The sequence below is a fragment of the Eublepharis macularius genome, chromosome 3, assembly GCF_028583425.1.
Source record: "Eublepharis macularius isolate TG4126 chromosome 3, MPM_Emac_v1.0, whole genome shotgun sequence".
Lineage (NCBI taxonomy): Eukaryota > Metazoa > Chordata > Lepidosauria > Squamata > Eublepharidae > Eublepharis > Eublepharis macularius.
Window position 1 is genome coordinate 95017109 of NC_072792.1, and position 20021 is coordinate 95037129.

Genomic DNA, 20021 nt, shown 5'->3' on the forward strand with positions numbered 1-20021 from the left:
AATGGGCAAACAAATGGATATGATATATTAATGGAACAATGGGGAAATATGTGGTTAAAAAGGTTGAAATTTACATTGGGCTCAAGTCTGAAGGAGAATTTTTATAAGATGATGTATCGTTGGTATCTGACTCCTGAGAAACTGGCCAGAATATGTAAGGGTTCATCAAATGTATGCTGAAAATGTTCTCAACATGAAAGGTCATTTTATCATATGTGGTGGACATGTAAGAAAGCAAAAACTTTTCGGTCACAGATACAATTATTAATTCATGAGATTTTAAAGATTAAAATATAATTGTAACCAGAATCCTTCTGGTTTCAATTGTATTTGGATCTTTATGTATTTGAGACTGGGTCTTTCCCTAGTCTCTCAACTATAATAGCTATTTCCCCAGTCTCTCAACTATAATAGCTATAGCATCATTAATTGCAAGTATACAAAGCATCTTTAAGTAAAAACTGTAAAGGCTCACTGAGAATATTCTGGGTTTTCAAGATTATAACTAATGTCACTGAATAACATCATTCAGGTGTGTCTTGATTTCTTTACAAGTTATTGGTTGAGGGAATAACTGCTTCACATTTTTTTAGAAAAGTACCTACCAACCTCCATTGATCATGATACTTACGTTAGGGAATAAAGACTGCATACAAGTTGCCAGTTCTAAGTTCACCTGTAGTTTCTATCAGATAACTTTACCTATCTGGAGTTAAACGGCGACAGCTATCCAAGATCAGATGTTCCTGTAAATATAGGGTAACTTCTTCCCCTATTTACATGCTAAAAGTCACCCTAGACGTTTGCTAGGTACCTCATTGGTACAATCGGGGCATTAAGACCTAACTTTTCCTATTTTGCAATGCTACTACTAAAAACACAATGTTTCGAACGTCGTTTTAACGGCATATACATTGTACGTATTATAACATTTCAAATCCCCCTCCGACTGTTCGCAGGGAGCTGTCGCAGGGAGCTGTCGTTCCGCTTGGAGGTAGCGATTCCCAATTCCATTTTTCCTGCGGTTTGTTTTCCTGCACAATTATGAAACTTGCTTCGAAGAGTTCATGGCTTCGCCCGTCGCTTTACTGCCAGCGGCGCCCCCAAAAGAAGTCAGAGAAGTTAAGGGCGGAGTATTAAACTTATCGCTGGAGCCTTAACGTAGAATGTTACTGACCCGGATGCTACCCTTGCCGCACACTTCCTGGGGAGGGGAGGAGCTAAGAAAGGGGAAATGAGGGCTGGACTTCCCTTCGTTCTTTCCTGGCCGGAAAGAACTTGGGAGGAGTCACGTGGAGAAGATGGTCACGCCGCTGCCAGGGCACGTGACACGCGCAGGAGAGGGGTCGGCATGGCTACTACGCTGGATGTCAAAATTAAGCGGGCTAACAAGGTGTATCACTGCGGGGTGAGCCGATGTGGTCGGAGGACATGGCGGTGTGACAGGAGGGGGGCGCAAGGCGGGATGCGAGCGACTGAATGCATGCACGGGGGAGAGGAAGCTGGCACGCCTGTGAATGCTTACTGGAGAGCAAGTCCCCCTGAACTCAGCGCGGCTGGTTTCGGGGCGAGGGCGAGGCTTCGGCTAGTGCCGCAGGGCTCGCGTTTGGAGCTGAAGCTGCTTAGTTCTATGCAGTGCTCGACTTTCCTCGGTGGAACTTGCTGCTAAACTTGCGTGCGTAGGGTTGCGGTCTTGTTACGCATGGCAGTGAATACCCTGGTTTTCACAAACAGAAGTTGAGTTAAGCCCCTTTCCTACCCTTATCATTTCAGACTGTGTGGAGGATGATATGCGCTTCCCTGGGGGAAGAAGTCCATAGAAACTTAGTATGTCAGTGTGCAAGGCCCCTTCTTCACATCTAGTTTTTGAAGGTGGGGTGGGGGTGGTGAAGTAGCGTTTCTTTATATCCCCGTCAACACCTGCATCGTGATATCCAGGCACATTATTTTACCTTATTAGTTACCGTTTGTGATGACTAGCATTGAGGCTGTTATATCCTGTTGTGGGTCACAGGGAAGGGTGCAATAAGCAAAGGGTAACTCTCTTCCAAAGTTGTGGGAAGTTGGCATTATACTGTACATATGAGTGGTAGAGGGATAGTGCTTGAATTAACACAGAAATGTGTGTAGAAATCCAAGGAGAAATTAGAACTTTTCACTTTTTCTGTCGGCTGTTTCTGGTCTCCACTGTATGCCAGTCAGCCTTAACTTGGGGAAAGGTATTTGGTTGAAAAGAGCCATTCAGTAGGCAGTCCTTGCAGTGCAGTTTCATATCTTTTAAAATGTAATCAGAACAAGATTTGGTTGTCTAGCGTTGTGTTTCCTCCAGATGCCACACATGGAGAGGTTCCATTTAGCTGTCTTGGCTGAGGGTACTGGTAGCTCTATCATGTATTAATTAAAAAAAAAAACATCTCTGGCAAGCAGAGAAAAAGGAGACCTTCATAGGTCTCATTGGGTTGTCATATGTGGCTGACAGGCTGTGTTTGGCTTGGTGTACTGCAAACTGGGCAAACTTGATACTCCCTGTAGGTGCATCCCTCTTGTTTTGAGAGACCTGTTGTGGGATTCTGGATCTCTGATTCTCTCCATTGAGCTTTTAACAGCTTCTCGTTCTTCAAAGTTAGCAGAGAGATAAAGAACATAATTCATGCCTTCAGTGGCACAGCCTTGTCTAATACACACCTATTGTGGAGTTTGTGCTTGGGCCTTTTTCTCCCTTCCAGATTTGCAGTCCAATCTGAGCTCATGCTATGCAGGCTAAGCATACACATTACATAGGAAGTGTATGATTTAATCTCCTGAAACTTTTTTTTTTTAAAGCATGCCAGTGAGGGGCATGAACTGGATTAGAATTGCTGCTTTAGGGGAGGGTTGTTTCACCTTTCTCCTCTACTGTGTTTTTGCAATGAAGATTGGGGAGGGAAAACCCAGCTGCTATTTTCTGTGGTGGGGAAAAGGAGAGAGAAGTGTTGGGACAGCTTCTGTTCAGAAGCAGTATGGTAATATTAACTATGGATGTGCAATAAGAGATTGCCAGCTTGATGAAATGCCTGATATTTCTAGTATCCGACTAGAAATATCCAATAAATCAAAAGACACTCCTGATAGTTCCTGATTCCAGTATATCACTCCCAGTAGATACCAAAATTGTATCCTTTTTGTTTCCCTGTTGGAAATTTTACTCCCAATAAATATAGGAAATATCCAGAATTAGGTTAGGAGGAATTTCAAAAATTTTGAGACGGGCATCTTTAGCACTGTAACTCAATTTTGGGAGTATTAATATTTTTGCAGTAATAATTTAAATAGAAATTTTTCCTGACATGACTTTCAGATTTAATGAAAACAATCATGCCTTTCTTGAATTTATGATATGAAATTAAAATTAATAGTTTTTGATGTGCATGCCTCTCATCCAGCACCTTTGCACACATCCAATTCAGCAGCCCCTTCAGGTTTTTCAAAATATTAAAAAGGAAATAAAACCACAGATTTCTTGTGTAGCTGATTACTTGGTTCTCATTACTCACACGTAATGAGACCATATTCTGGTGGGGGAGAGCAAGTATTAGCAACACCGTTTTAGAGTTACTTTTAGATTAATACTCTGGATACAGGGCATCAAAAAAACCTTTGTGGTTTATCCACTCATGAAAGCGCATATAGAAATAAATAGTATTTAATGTGCCACTAGACTTCAGGTTTATTACGTACCATTGTCAAAATGAAATATATATAATTACAGGAGATCCCTTGGTATAGTAAAGTTTTGAGTCCAGTAACATCTTAAAAGACCAAGATTTTTCAGGGTATAAGAAGGTATCTGATCTGAAAATGGGAGCTTGACTCTTGAAAGCTTATACCCTGAAAACTCTTGTCAGTCTTTAAGATGCTATTGGACTTGAACCTTCATCATATACTGCAGACCAACACAGCTACCCACCTGAAAATTACAAATAAATCTTTTTACAATTTGTGATGCTTCTCCATCAAAATTCCAGTCTGCCCATCTACTGTCTTGCTAGCTGCCACAGGCAGCTGTCCTTGGGCATCAGACCAGCAGGGAAGGGGTTTGCACCACCTTGTTCCTTCTCTCCTGGGAGGGACAGCACACTCCAGCTGCATCTTCCTTTGCCTTCCTCCTCAGCCATCATAAGAACCTGCGTTTAAAGGATCCTGTTTCCCATCTCTCTGTGTTTCCTCCCAAACGCAACCCAGCCTCCCTGCAAGGCCTCTCAACCTACCTGATGGCAGGGCTGGGTAGACTCTCCAGACTCCTGGCCCTTCATACTCCATCTCAGCTCAGGGAGTGGAGTTTGCTCTGCCCTCTGTCAGGCTCACCCCTGCTGCACCTGGAGCCTCTCTGGTGACCCCATTGGCAGCCTGGTATCTGCACTTGTCCATCTGGGCTTCTGAAGGCCTCCAGTCAGACTGGCTGCATTGCTGGAGGAAGAAGGTAAGTAGCTGTACAGCTGGGGATTTTGCCCAGGACTTGGTGTGGCAGCCACCACTCCAGTGAAGAAGGCAGCCTGGGGCTTTGTGGAGTTGCCTGTAGCTGAAGTGCTAATGGAGGAGGTGGCAGAGACTGGGGTGTGTGTGCAGAAAAGAGGATGGTGTCACGAAACATAATTATAAAACAAAATATTGATAATACATGGGCTTTCTTTTCATAGGAAGTTAATTGCTACAACACACATCAATGCTAGCAATATTTCATTTATAGTATCTTTCATCTTGGAGAATCCCAGGGCATGTTACAAAATAATATACAGGAAGAACTTTAAAGTAGAGGTGCATTTTCTAATGGATATGTTAGTCCTTTGGCAATGTAAGCAGTGGTATGTAATAGTTGAAAGAATGCCAGACAATAATGGTTTGGGGTAATAGTAACAGTCTTTGGATGCCAGTGAAATCTAAATGACAAAATGATTCCTTTTTCTTACCTTTTTTCGCTCCCCTCATAACCTCCCTTCAGGAAATTCTCAGTGGAGTGGTGGTCATAACAAGTAAAGATTCAGTCCAGCACCAGGGAATTTCTTTAACGATGGAAGGATCTGTAAACCTGCAACTTAGTGCCAAAAGTGTTGGTGTGTTCGAAGCCTTCTACAATTCCGTTAAGGTAAAATTACTGAAGAAAATATTGGTTATAGTTGTCACAATGGGCAGGGGCCCTCCATTGGTACATATGCCAGGACACTCCCTACTTCTTTGTCCTTCCCCTTTCCCACTGGGTAGGTCAAGACCAACTACCACCCAAGTGGATCCACCCTTCTCCCATTCACTAGTGGTTTTGGGATGCTGGTGGGCTCTGTGTGCGCGAGAGGAGTGTGGATGTTTTAGCTCCCATTCCCCTTTTCTCCTGCTTGCTCTCCAACCCAGCTTAGCCAGGGGGTTGTGGCATATATGTAGACAAAATGTCTAAATTGACAAGAAAGGCTCTTTGAACAGTCTGAGTTTTTTATTCACAAAAACACTGCTTTACTGTCTAGAGCACACATGTGTAGGAAAAGGTTTATCACAGTACTAAGGGCTATTGTCAAACTACGAAAGAAAACAACACTTGGCTCTAGTCTAAGTTTTAGAGACACAAATGTTACCCTGTCATCTCCTTCTTTGGATGGAGATAAGCCCACTGGTACTTATGGAATAGAGACAGATGCCCCTGTATTTCTTCTGTTGTTCCTGGTCTGGCTTGAGCAACTGTGACAGGATGCCCAGATCTTTTAACTCTTCCTGCCCAGGTGTGCGGGTTTCCCTTCACCTAATCCTGAGTTTGGGAAACAAAGCCTCTCCTGGGTCACTCAGCACTCTTCCCCAATCAACTTGAAGCGCAAGTCTTCCTACTTTATTGCCCCAGTCCAAATAGCTATCCATCTTGCCCCTTCCTGGCAATTGAGCAAATGGGTATCTCCTTGCAGAAAATGCATCTCTGCTTAGCTGGCAATTAAAGCAGTTTATTGCTCTCTTCTCTGGGAAAGAGTGTTTTTTGCTTGAGATTTGCATGTAATTCAGGGCATCTTACACTTCCATGTCAAACAACAGTAAGCTTTCATTAACCTATTTATATGAAGATCTAAAATATCAGAAAAGAATGTAAAGATCCTTTTGATTTGGTGTTGGTGGATGTAATGTTGAACCATGTAGGTTCAGAGATGTAAAGACCTAGGGGAAAATGGGGAAAAAATGGGGCATTTTTTCTGAGGACTTTTAAAAATTATCCTGACAGAAAAAAATGGGAAATTTGGGGGGGTCACTGAAAAAAACCAACACCTACGAAATATTTTCATTAGTTAAGGAATGTTTTTCACACTCAAAATGTATAGCATGAAAAAGTCTGAGACCTTTTTTCATGTTTCCCAAAGGAAAATGGGGAAATTTCAGGAATGCTAAAGAAACTCCTATGATTCCCCCAACCAACCCTGTCTTTCCGATTGAATGATAAGAAATCTGCATGAATGTTTCTGTCTAAATAATACATTTTAATTTGCTTATTATATTTTTTTCTACCTTCAACTTGTATTTTTTTCTGCTCTGATGGCAAAAATTAAGATTTATGTATTTATGTAATTTATAGTCTGCCTTTCTCACTGAGATTCAAGGCAGATTACATAGTGTGAGATTAGTACAATCAGTACCAAGGACATTTCCTTACAGTGTCAAGGATATTTCCATAAACAATGCCATAGGGTCAATAGATACAAGTTTACAAATACATAGCATTAGGAAGGATCCAATACAGAGTTGAAGAAATGCTGAAATAACATAATCAATTCTAGGATTGGAATTAGACAATACGAAGCACAGGTAGTATAGGAGTACATATTTAAAGGAACAGATAATATGTAAAGCAACATAGTGGTGAAGTATATGCTATGGTAGCATCAGTGCAGCAGTTTGCAACTGATTCTCAAGTGTTATACTTTTGATTTATCTTATAGAGAAGGAAGAAATCTGTGCTTCTAAACTCCATAAATAATAGATATACCAAGTAGTACAATTTTATAGGCAAACTGAGTTATAAATGAAGTACTGTAGATAGATAAAGATGAGAAATAAAATATATGAATAAACAATGTAAATTTGGATAGGAGCTCAGATTAACAGAGGTTATAGAACTATTGTTTAAGTCTCAAATTTTTCAGAATAGTCTATAGAAACATATATTTAATTTGACTAATTTAGTATAGTTAGCATAATTTGTTGTATATAGTATATTATTGCTAGTATTAAAATGTACAGATTATAATATGTTTTATACAATTAGAAGAAAAGGTAAGAAAAGTACAACAGCAAATATTTTAAATATTTTATTTAAAAGTGAGGTATTTTCTGTATCCCTCTATTGTTTAGAAAATAAAAAAGGAAAACATCAATGCTTCTAAATTCCATAAATAATAGGTACTGTTTTATAGGCAAACTGAATTATAAATGAAGTATTTTATGTTGCTAAAATGTCCATTTGCTCTCCCCTGCTCCAAAATTCCATAAATTTTGCATCTCTGCTAGGTTGTATCCTACAGTCTGTGGATATAAGGATCACAGATCTTTCCTGTGTTGCGCTCTCCCCAGCACTTCCTGAGAAAATTTAAAAGCCACACAGCCATTGTCCTCCAGTCAACGGAGCTATGCTGACAAAACAGAAAGAAAGATCAACTTTATTAATTTCCCCTTTTATATTGCGGCCTCTGAACTGCCATGGTAGTTTTCACAGGATTATTGTTTTAATCACCCTAAACAGTTTGTTGTGATCTGTAAACTGGGGCACTTGACTAACTCCAGATCATTAATGAACAAGTTGAAAAGCACTGGTCCCAGTATATATCCTTAAGGGACCCTGCTGTTTGCATCCCTCCAAGGCTTTTATTCTGGGGAAAGAGGTGGAGGAACATTCACCCGGAGCAACTCCCAGGAAGAGATGGTGCACCTCTCAATATATGCAGATGCGTGCAGCGCATGTGTGCTCCCAATACAGCACGATGGCGTCACTTCTGGGAAGTGATGTCATCACACAGGTGCTCTGGGAGCGCTCCTGTGCTCCATGTGGGAGGGGGTCCAATTCGGCCCGGAACAGGCCGCTCCACTGCGGGGGAACACTCCCCCGCACTGCAGTGGCTGAATCTGGGCCATTATGGGCCAAAATTGGGCCAAAGCGGGCCCGAAATGGCCCGAATCAGCCTAGAACAGGCTGTTGCCACACGGGGGAGCACTCCCTCAGAGGGCAGCAGCCCAAACCTGGCAATTTAGGTCCCGGGCAGGGGTCCCTCCCGGCACTGGCCCAATCCTGGCCATTTCGGTCCCAATCCTGGAACAGGCCACTGCCAGGCAAGGGAACCCTCCCCTGCCCAGCATCTAAATGGGCCCAAAATGGCCCAAACGACCAAGGTTGGGGCCAAACAGTATGGATTGGGCCACTGCTGGGCCTCAATGGGCCCAAAATGGCACTGAAATGGTCCAGATCGGGGCCGAAACAGCCTGGATTGGGGCACTGCTAGGTGGGGGAACCCTTGCTGGCCCGGCACCGGCTCAATCCTGGCCATTTCAGCCCCAATCCTGGCCATTTTGGGCTCTAAATGGGCCCAAAGTGGCAGAAATGGCCCAGATACAAGCTTTTTTGGCCCCAATCTGGGCCATTTCGGACCTATTTAGGGCCCACAACAGCCCGGATTGGGGCTGAAACGGCCAGGATCGGCCTGGTGCCGGGTGGGGGAGTCTGGGCACAAAATGGCCAAGATAGGCCATTTGTAAAATACCCACATGACACCAGTCACGTGGGTATTTTAAAGAGCTGCCGGAACATCGTTCCGGAATGTTCTGGCTCAAAAAATGCCCTGTATCCCTACATTACCAGTACTGACCAAATGGTCAGTTCCTACTCTCTGCTGCCTGTTTTTAAGGCAATTTTCTAATCCATTAGAGAACTTGGTGTAGTGGTTAAGACCGCGGGACTCTAATCTGGAGAGCTGGGTTTGATTTCCCACTCCTCCACTTGTAGCCAGCCGGGTGACCTTGGGCTAGCCCCAGTTCTCTGGAGCTCTCTCAGCTCCACCCACCTCACAGGGTGTTTGTTGTGGGGATAATAATGGCATACTTTGTAAACTGCTCTGAGTGGGCATTAAGTTGTCCTGAAGGGCGGTATATAAATCAAATGTTGTTATTATTATTATTATTATTGTCCAGTTACCTGTGACTGTGAAGTTTCTTAGGGGTCTTCGGTGACAGACTTTGTCAAAAGCCTTTTGGAAATCAAAATAAACAATGTCGGCTGGCTCATTCCTGTCACATCTTTATTGACGCTTAAAAGGTTAGTGAGACAAGATTTACTTTTGCAGAAGCCATGTTGTTGTTTTTAGCAGGGCTTGCCTTTCTATATTCTTGACAATTTTATCTTTAATAGTACTTTCCATCAATTTACGCATAACATGTTATGCTAATGAGCCTGTCAATTCCTGGATCTCCCCCCAAATCCATTTTTTAAAAATGGGTGTTACATTGGCCTCTCTTCAGCTCTCTAATACAGAGGCTGATGTTAGGGACATGTTGCCTTTCTTAGAAGATTAGCAGTTTCACATTTGAGCGCTTAAAGAACTCAATGAATACCATCTGGCCCAGGTGATTTTTAAGTTTGCAATTTGTCTATACATTTTAGAACTTCCTTAGTTGCCACCACTATTTGCCCTAGCTCCTGTCCTTCCCTCTTGAAAACATCCATTCAGGAACAGGTATCTGCCTTATATCTTCAGTACTGAAGACAGATGAGAAGAATTTATTTAGCATCTCAGCAATCACCATATCTTCCTTTAGTACTTCCTTAATTCCATTGTCATCTAGTGGTCCAACCTCTTCCCTAACCAGTTTCCTGCTCCTGATCTTTATAAAGAATTCTTATTCTTGAATAGTCATGTGAGGCACTTAACTTTTCAAAAGGAAGAATTTTCAAATAGTTGAACAGCAAAACTGAAATGGAGAAAAAATAGGAATATTGTCGCTAATGTGTATATCTGCAGTGTGTATCCTGTGCTGTTCCAAGCTTTTTGAGTTTGTAGGCACATTTTGTTCACCCAGGCCTTTTATATTATTACTACTTTTTTCTGAGTGTTACAGCAGGTTGTTTACTGTTCTAATACTGTTAGCCACCTCATGAGTAATTGTATCTCTCTTCTCCATATGAATGAACCAAAGAAATATGAATTCAAGCTTCATATTAAACATTTATATATAACTGTATCGCTGCCCTATTTTATTATATTAGCTGTATACAATTCTACGAGCTACATGGAATTGCTATTTTGCTTTTTCCATGGAAATCACCAAACTCAAACATTCATCAGCAGAAACTCAAAGAAACATAGTTGTCCCATTCTCCAGACAAAGAGTAACAATATTCCCATTTTCCCCACATTGTTCATATCATCATAATTTACATTTATTTAATCTTCTCCATATTCAAAGATTTGATATTTCCTATTTTACCAAATTGTGGTTAGGGATGCACTCTTTGACTATAGAGCTGTTGAGACTGAGTTGGATCACCAACACTGGTACTGTGAAGAAAGTGTGAAGGTCAGTAACTCCAAAAGCCCTACCGTGGTGGGTGATGGGCACTTCTGCAGCCCCAGACAAAACTTTGGTGATGGTCTCAAGTCAAAAAACAAATGTATTATTAAATATTAAATGTTTAATATTGCTTAATTTCTATTTTTTTAAAAAAGAATAAATAGTTCTTTTAGGTAATATAGTTGGTAAATGATTAACATTTGGCTTTTACTCCTGCATTCTTGACATGCAAAATAAAACAATTTCCTTAGTTCAATAAATGAGATCACTGCTGTATTCATGAGACACATGCATTTTCAGAATTTCTTGGAAAAGTTGTTGCCTGTATTTGAAATGTGTTAAAAGTATCTTGGAGTTAACCTGAATCTCCATGTTTCATTTTTCGCAGCCTATCCAGCTTATTAACAGTACTGTGGAAATGGTAAAACCTGGAAAGCTGCCTAGTGGTAAAACAGAAATTCCTTTTGAGTTCCCTCTGCAGGTAAAGGGAAACAAAGTTCTCTATGAAACTTACCATGGAGTTTTTGTAAATATCCAGGTAAGTGGAGCTTTCTGTTTAGCAAACCAGCACTGTTTGAAAGGAATGTGTGCAGAAATTCCTTTCAGTATCAATATAGGCTTAAACTATCACAAGTGGACTAGAAAAGAATATTGTAACTTTATCTTTCCTAGTAGTTCTTCATTCTGCTTCTTTTCTAATAACTGCCACCAATAGAGTCAGCACAGGAAAGGAGAATTCCTGGTACAATATGAAGGTTTTTGTGAATGAATATATTGTGTTTCTGTATGTACATTTATCCAGGGTTTTTTTGCTACTTTGAGTGCCATTGAAATAACATATGATGAGCATCTGCCCTGTATTTCCAAACTCTCATCCCTTTGCCAACTGTTTTATTTAATGAGGTAGTTCTTACCTAGATTTTGTTCAGGCTTCCTTCCAAATAAAACATCTGCTGTGTGAACAACAACATGACAAAACACAGTGCCAACTCATAAGTAACCTCCTATAAACTTAACTTCTAATTGAGATGATTTGATGCTTGCTGATGATAAATCCATTCTTGTTGTCCCCAAGCATATGGAAGTAACAGCTATTGGAGTCACTGGAAAATTTTCAAAAGACTTTAAATGGACCTGAGACTTCATTGCAATAGTGTACCAGGTCTCTTCCACTCTCCTTTTATGTCAGGATTTTAAACACATTTTGTCACAGTATACATTATAAAATTAAAGTGCCATCAGTTTACATAGATTTAATAACATTATAAGCAAGAAAGACACTTTGATAGTTATTAAAATGGATATTAGTTTGGGGGCAACAAATTTGGGGCTCAAATTTGTAGCCCATTTAGGACATATTTCCCTTTGAGAGAGATAAATCCAATAAATTACAAAGCTCCAATCCATCTAAAAGTTCAACACTTACAAGTCCCATTAAATTTAATGGGACATGAAGTGATTGAACAGTAACTGGATTGGTCCCATTGTATTTAATCCTTTTTCATACCCATTTCATTAAAGAAGGAAATAAAGGATTTTTAATGTTAATAATTAAATGCACTTTACAGAAACTTTATTCATATCCTTTCTCTTTAAATGCAATCATTTTAAATATTTGATCTTGGGTCTCATTGTGTTATTTTAGGTTTTTTCTTTGTTTCAAGTTGCAGCTGACTTAAGGCATACTCATAGGATGTGTCATTGCCTGCCTTGGCATAGCAACCATAGACTTCCCTCATGGTTTCCCATCCAAGTAATAACTAGGACCAGCTTCACATAGTTTCCAAGATCTAGCAAGTTACGGCTGTCTAGGTCAGGGCTTTTTCAGATTAGAGAGTATCAGTGTTGTTCTCCACAAAATTCTCCCATTGAGATTAATAAAGAGGTAACAGGTTTTGATTAATTCAAAGAGAGCAGGTATTGACTCTCCTGATTAAGGCATGATTGTGCAGCAGACTTGAATAATTAATAGTTTGTGGGTAGGGATGTAATGATGACCTGAAATAAATGAAAGCTTGTTTTTTTAGCAAGTGTGGATTTTAATTGATAGTTGATCCATTGTTTTACATAAACCATGTCTTCAAAGCAAGAACCAAGTTTCTCTGCTGTTCAATCAGTGTTCAGTTTTTCACATTTCATGATGCAAACGTTAACTTTTTTCATTTGCCCAGTATACTCTTCGGTGTGATATGCGGCGCTCTCTTCTGGCAAAGGACTTGACAAAGACCTGTGAATTTATTGTCCATTCCCCAGTAAGTTGGCTTCTAGAGGTTTTGACAGTAGCTATATGTACCTTCATATATATTTAGTAGCAGATGGGCTTCTTGTACTGTGTTTCACTCAAGTAACACCCAGGAGAAACTCTTTATGTGGTTGTCTAATAAAGCTAATCTGTTTTTTTATTTCACTTTTACTGCATGTACTGGCTCACTCTGTAAGGTTAGTCAAGAAAGCCTTTTTGCAGGAATAATTTTGAAGAACTGATTGGTGGGAATCCACATGAGGGCTTCCTCAGCAGCTGTCCCTTCCCTTTGGAACTTGTATGGATTTTATTATTGTATGCCATTTTGAGTATTTATTTTTAAATAGAAAGGTCAGATACAAATATTCTAATTTTAAAAAAAAAAATCCTGAAGGCTGTCTATCTAATGTAGTAATTGGGACAATTTACCTACCTGTTTTTGTGCAAAAGGTCTAAAACTACGGAGTGTGGTGGTTTTATTTTTTCTGAAATAATACACTATAGTGACTCATTCAAACTCTTGTCATTGGAAGCTGAAGGTCTGCCATGAAATTTGCAAAGGTGTGTACTGTTGAATTTAGCAGTGAAGTACCAATTTTAGAAAGCAACGAGGATGTATATAAGACAGACATGACAATCCTACTATATAAAAGGCTAAGCATATTCAAGACAACTCACTTCCTTCCCTGGGGTGCCTCCAGAGGGCTCTGTTATGGATGGAAGCCCAGATGAGGCAGCCAGACCTCCAGAGAGCATGCCACGGCAGGAAGCCCAGACCGAAATCAGATTGCGGATCATAATAATAATAACAACAACAACATTTGATTTATATACCACCCTTCAGGACAACTTAATGCCCACTCAGAGCAGTTTACAAAGTATGCTATTATTATCCCCATAACAATAATCATCCTGTGAGGTGGGTGAAGCTGAGAGAGCTCCAAAGAGCTCTAACTGACTCAAGGTCACCCAGCTGGATTCAAGTGGAGGAGTGGGAATCAAACCCGATTCTCCAGATAAGAGTCCCACACTCTTAACCACTACACCAAACTGGCTCTCAATGCTTGCCCCTGTCTTCACACAGCTGGGATCAGGAGCAGAGCAGGTGGCAATACCCACCCTCTGCCTTGACCCAGCTGGGATCAGGAGCGAAGCAGGTGGCAATGCTTGCCCCGTTTCACTGTGCCAGGATTAGTCACGGAGCAAGAGGAAATGCCCGCCCCCCCTTCAAGCAGCTGGCAATGCCTACCTCCCTTCACCTGGCCGGGATCAAGAGTGGAGCATGAGGCAATAAGCATCCCTCTAAACCCGGCCTGGATCAGGCATAGAGCAGGAGATAATGCCCACCCCCAACTTCACCCAGCAGGGGTCCGGAGTGGAGCAGGTGGCAGTGCCTGCCCCCCACCTTCACCCAGATGGTATCAGGAGCAGAGCAGGGGGCATTGCCCGCCTGCCTCTTACCCAGATGGGATCAGGAGTGGAGCAGGTGGCAATGCCCATCCCCTGCCTTCACCCAGCTGTGCCAAAAAGGAACTGTTTCTTCTTTATGTGAACCATTGTTTACTTAGTTACTCATAAGTGTATGTTTATATTTTATGTATTGATAGTAAGGGTTTTGTATAATGCATAGATATTTATTATATGTATTGGTAATTTATATAACACATTTGCAGGGCTGCGCTTTAAGAAAAAAGAAAAGGTAAAAGAAAAAAATATTTATTAATACAATTTATACAAGTTGTGTTTTTCCTCCAGTGTGGAGGGGGTCTTTCTGTGATAGTACTCGGATCAGGAGTAGAGCAGGTGGCAATGCCTGCCCACTGCCTTCATCCAGCTGGCATCAGGCACAGAGCAGGTGGCAATGCCCGCCCACCCTTTATCCAGCTGGGATCAGGTGCAGAGCAGGGGCAATATCCGCCCTCTGCCATCACACAGCTGGGATCAGGAGCGTAGCAGGTGGAAATGCCCATCCCCTCTTCACCCAGTGTCAATCCTTGGCAGGTAGAATCCCCAAGTTCTCCACAGCAAACATGCAGGTGTATTGGTTGAAGTAACTTTATTAGAGATCCAGCAAGTTCAAGGTGCTCAGACAAGTGCATTGACTTGCGGTTAGCTGGGGTTTTCAGAAATGGCATTGCTGTGCCCTCATATTCATGGGCTATCATGAAGGGGGAGGCCTCCGTGGAGCTATGCACCAAGTTATTATAACAATATTTTGCAAAAACTAGAAAATCAGCCCAGATGTCCTGCTGGTAATCTATGTAGCATCTTAAGAACTGTTCCGGCACTTGATTAACTCTTTCTGTTTTCCCATCGGTCTCAGGATGATGGGTGGAGCTAATGCCTTGTTCAATCCGTGCTACTTGCATTAGCTCCTGCCCGAAGTTGGCAACGAACTGGACTCCCCTATCGGAGATTACCTTATTCGAAATGAGTGCAGTCTGCCCAAGTGTTGCATGAAGAGGGAGGCTAGTCTCTTTGCAGTTGGGATTTTGGAGCATGGAATGAAATGAGCTTGCTTAGAGAACAAATCAACAATCACTAAAATTACAGTTTTTCTCTTCGAAAGGGGGAAGTCAGTAATAAAGTCCATTCAGATCACCACCCATGGGTGGGAGGGGGTTTCTAAGGGCTGTAGAAGACCAGGCCATTTCCCCCGTCTGCTTTTCCCCATCACACACACTTGGCAAGTTGATACATACTGAGAAATGTCCTTTCTCATGTTTGGCCACCAAAAATGTCTCTGTACCAGATGCAATGTTTTCAAATGCCCAAAGTGGCCAGCCAACTTGAAATCATGACACTGTTTCAACACCTCCCTTCTTAAACTGGCTGGAATATACAACTTACCTAGTCGGTACCAGCCTCCCCCCTCTCCCCTCTGTAGTTCTTCTTTGCGTAGGGCATCTCCCTCTTTCTCTGCTTCTTCTTTGACCCTTTCCTCCCAGTTCGTGGAGGGACTATTTTGCTTTAATTGTTTGGCTTGGCTCTGGGTGGTTACTGCCCCCCCCCCAGTTGAGCTGGCGAAAACATTGTGTCTATCACTTCCTCTCTCTGGCTCTCATGTTGGGGCATGCACGAGAAGGCATCTGCCAGGAAGTTAGATTTGCCAGGGAGGTTCTTTAGTATAAAATTAAACTTTGAGAAGAACTCCGCCCAACGTAGGTGTTTGGCGCCAAGTTTGCGTGGGGTGCACAGTGCCTCTAAATTTTTATGATGAGTCCAGACTTCAAATGGCACTTTAGCCATTTAACTGCTAAAGCTTCTTTATCCCATACTGCCCAATGACGTTCAGCTTCACAATTTTTTTTTGACACACAGGCACAGGGGTGCAATTTCCCATCATCATCTGCTTGCCTCCCCCCATTGCCACATCACTTGCGTCCACCTGCACAATAAATTTCCGGTTCTCATCTGGGTGCCGCAGGACCGGCTTGGAGGTGTATAGGGTTTGTAGATGCTCAAAAGCCTCTTGGGATTCCTTAGTCCAACCTAATTTAGCACTGGGCTTCATCCCTTGAGGCCCCTTCCCTTTGGTTTTTAGCAAGTCAGTTAGTGGTAAAGAGATCTAGGCAAAGTTCTTTATGAACGGTCTGTAGAAGTTAGCAAAGCCCAGGAATGAATGTAACTGCCTTCTGGTTTGGGGGGGGGGGTCCCACCCCACTACCGCTTGTATTTTAGCAGGGTCCATTTTTTAATCCATGTCCCAATATTCTGTACCCCCAAAAGTCCAATTCCTCTTTGTGGAATTCACATTTGGACAGTTTCATCGGCAGGTGGTTGTCCCTCAGGGTTTTTAATACTCGCTGCACTTGTTTCATGTGGGAGTCGTAATCTTGGGAATAAATCAATACATCATCCAGGTAAACAACCACGCCCTCGTACAGGTATTTGTGTAATACCTCATTAATTACATTCATAAAAAACCCCGGTGCTCCTTGGTATGACTTTATATTTGAATTGTCCTGAAGGAGTGTTAAAAATGGTTTTCCATTCATGTCCTTCCCTTATTCTTATGCATCTCTTAAATCCAGTTTAGAGAAGATTTTCCCTTGGGACACCACTTCCAGCAAATCCCGGATCAAGGGGAGGGGGTAAGCATTGGACAAGGAGACAGCATTAAGCCCCCTATAATCAATACACAGTCTCAAACCTGCGTCTTTCTTTTTATGAAACAACACAGGTGTAGCATGAGGGGAACTAGCCGGGCGGATGAATCCTCGTGCCGAATTTTTATCAATGAACGTACGCAATTCCTCTCGTTCCCTTGGGCTCATTGAGTATAGTTTCCCTTTCGGAAGCTTTTGCCCCGGGATCAGTTCTATAGCACAGTTCTATAGCAGTGGCCCTATGGGACAGGGGAGTTCATCAGCTTCCTTCTCATCAAATACTTAGTTCAAGTCCTGGTATTCGGGGAATTTGTTCTATCTCTTCCCAAGTTAACAGGACGCTCTCGGGGAGATGGGGTGCACCTGGGCCCCACTCTGACTTCCAGACATGATCTTGGCTTCCCCACTCCGAAAAAATATAGCACTCCCATTTTCCACTTCACCAATGGGTCATCGTCTCATAACCACCATATCCCCAACACCAAAGGGAACTTGGTGGCATCACTCACGAAAAAGTTCTGGCTTCCCAGTGGTTCCCCATCCCTACCGGGACAAGTTTAGTTTCCACATTAGCCGTGGCCCCTTTCATTCGAGACCCATCCATCTGCTCAAACACAATGGGATGGTCTAATTTACATACGTTCAGCCCCAACCCGGTGATTAGGGCCAGAGCAATCAACTCTCAAGTGCATCCAGAGTCAATTAACTCCCTCACTTGGATGTGGGTCCCCCTCTGGGGGTTAACTAAAGTCACTGGCATGTACAGTAAGGCCCCTTTTTGTCTCACCTCTTGAGGTTCTGGTTCCTTCGTGACCTACTGGTGGGGCCTCCCTACAAAAGGTCGTTGGCGTTTCCTGCTGGTGGAGTGGGAGTCTCCTCCTCCTCTAATGGATCTCCGCTCGACCCCTCTGAACCCTCCACTGCCTGGAGCCCAGTTGCCACTTCACTTCTTTTCTTGGGGGCCTTTTTAGGCTGCTTGCCCGTTGGGGCTGTGGCTTTCTTTGTCACTCGGCTCCTCTCCACAGGTTCTCTTCACCCTTCCAGGCATTTGGCAGCAAAATGCCCCACTCCCCTGCACTGTAAGCATAGGCCCTTCATTCAGATGGCCCGCTTCGAAGGGCTCTCTTTTCCTCCTGCTCCGGAGGGGGGTTTCTTGGTTTTCCCCTGGTGCTGCATTTTCAGTAGCTTTACTACTTGCTCCTGGTTCTCCACCTTGCAGGTGAGCTGGATCCATTCCAGCAAGGTTCTGGGATCATCTTGCACCAAGGCCTTGGCCACTAGATCAGGGTTCAGCCCAACCCAGAAAAATTTGATTCTCTCTGTTCAGTCACGCACTTTTGCTGTGTACTGCCTGAACTCTGCAGCATACTCATGCACAGGTTGAGTTCCCTGGTGCATCCTTTTCAATTTGGTTCTTGCCCGCTCCTCTTTGAGCGGGTCCTCAAATTGAGCCCATAGCGCTCGTATGAATGTATCGAGGTTCCGCAATTCTGGGGCTCGGGCCTCGTATAAGTGAGGTGGCCACCAAGCCACCCAGTCTGGACCCCAGGTGGTTTACTCAACTGTGCTCATTCGGAAAAGTATGACCCCACTCTTGGAAGAACTCCAAACCTTGCACAATGAAGAAACCCAACTCTTCTGGGTTTCCCTCGAACTACGTGTCCAATTTGCGCCATGCCGGCTGTGGTGGCATAGTGGGAGGGACCCCTTGTGGGGCGACTGGCAATCCACGCAGTGGTAGAGCTGGGAGATGGGGCCGCGGCTGTGGTGGCTGTAGGGGCGGCCCGGCTGGCACCCCTCCTAGTGGCTGCGGCGGCTGCAGGGGCAGCCCAAGCAGCACCCCACCTTGTGGCTGCAGGGGTGGCCCAACTAGCACCCCTCCTTGCGGGTGGGGGACCAGGCCCCCATAAGAGGTGGATGGATGGGGTTGAAATCCTCACGGCCCCACTGCCATTCCCCGGGGTGGCGGGGCGACTAGTCCTCCTTGGGTTAGAGGAACAATGGATGATAGTCCTGTTGGCCTCACAGGCCCTCTCCATGGAGGAAGGGGTGGAGGGGACATTGTGGCTTGAGTGATCCCCCCAAGGGATCCCCCTAGTCCATCTCCATTGGGCCTAAAACCAGTGGGCACATCCCCCATTGACAAGCGGTGCATCATTTCTTGTAATCCTCTCGTCGCTTGCTCCATCTCCCTCTTTAGATCACCTGTCTCCCCTCATATGGCCCACAGGTGCTCATAGTTAGTCTCTCGGGCTTCCTTCTCCCCCTCCCCCAGCTCCCCCACCTCCCAACGACCTTCATTCATCATTGGGCTCACCCTCTAATGTCAGTGGTTTCACAAGGTCGAGGGTGGGCTCCTCATCTTTCGTTGCTTCTGATCCGAGGAGCTCTTCGAGTTCAGACATACTGTGGCTGAAAGCCATTCCTCGCCATTGCATCTTCTCCTCTCGGGTCAGTTGGCCTGCCGATCTTTGGGGTGCCCACTCCCATGGAGTGGTTACTAACCAGTTCCAATGAGTGGCCCCCTTCTTAGGGATTGCCCCAAGCTCTCGTCCATCATTGCTCTCCAGGTACTATGAAAGAATTGTAAAAGACAATGTGCAATACTGACACACCCCTGAGGAAGTCCGTGGGGACGAAAATCTGTGTGAGAAAGAGCCAGCCCTGGTTTTGGGCGTCTGGATTCAATCACCATCAATCCACTGGTCCAATCCAATGAAAGAAGAAAGAAAAGTTTATATCTCAAGGCTTTTTGCTGAACAGACTTACCTTGTACCTTGGATATATTTCAAGGCTATTTGCTGAACTGACTTACCTTGTACCTTGGAGTCTTTACCTGTGGAGTTTATTACTCAATATGTATTGACTATGAATTGTTGCATATGAGAAATTGAGCACTTGCCACTTTAAATTGTTCTAGTAAATTCTGGATACGCTGTAGACTTGGTGGGGGTGTTTTCCCTCTCGTTTTTGTGCCATTTAGCTGGGTCTTGCCTTTTGTTACGTATGGGGATCAGGAGTGGAGCATGAGGCAATAAGCATCCCTCTTAACCCGGCCTGGATCAGACGTAGAGCAGGAGATAATACCTGCCCCCAACTTTACCCAACAGGGG

General features: G+C 43.4%; 1 protein-coding gene across 6 annotated transcripts in view; it reads left to right on the forward strand.

The window, feature by feature from the left end:
* The first annotated feature begins 1277 nt into the window (after nt 1-1277).
* The window catches only part of VPS26C (VPS26 endosomal protein sorting factor C), a 48654-nt gene continuing 29910 nt past the window's right edge, over nt 1278-20021 (forward strand). For 2 of the 6 annotated variants that reach the window (XM_054973257.1, XM_054973260.1), the window contains exons 1-4: nt 1278-1408; nt 4979-5122; nt 10946-11095; nt 12729-12809. In XM_054973257.1, coding sequence (XP_054829232.1) covers nt 1352-1408; nt 4979-5122; nt 10946-11095; nt 12729-12809 — 432 coding nt within the window. In that variant the 5' untranslated portion in view covers nt 1278-1351. Of the gene's footprint in view, nt 1409-4150; nt 4460-4978; nt 5123-9180; nt 9305-10945; nt 11096-12728; nt 12810-20021 lie in introns of those variants that run through there. The other 4 variants (XM_054973258.1, XM_054973259.1, XM_054973262.1 and 1 more) reach the window with 4 other exon arrangements.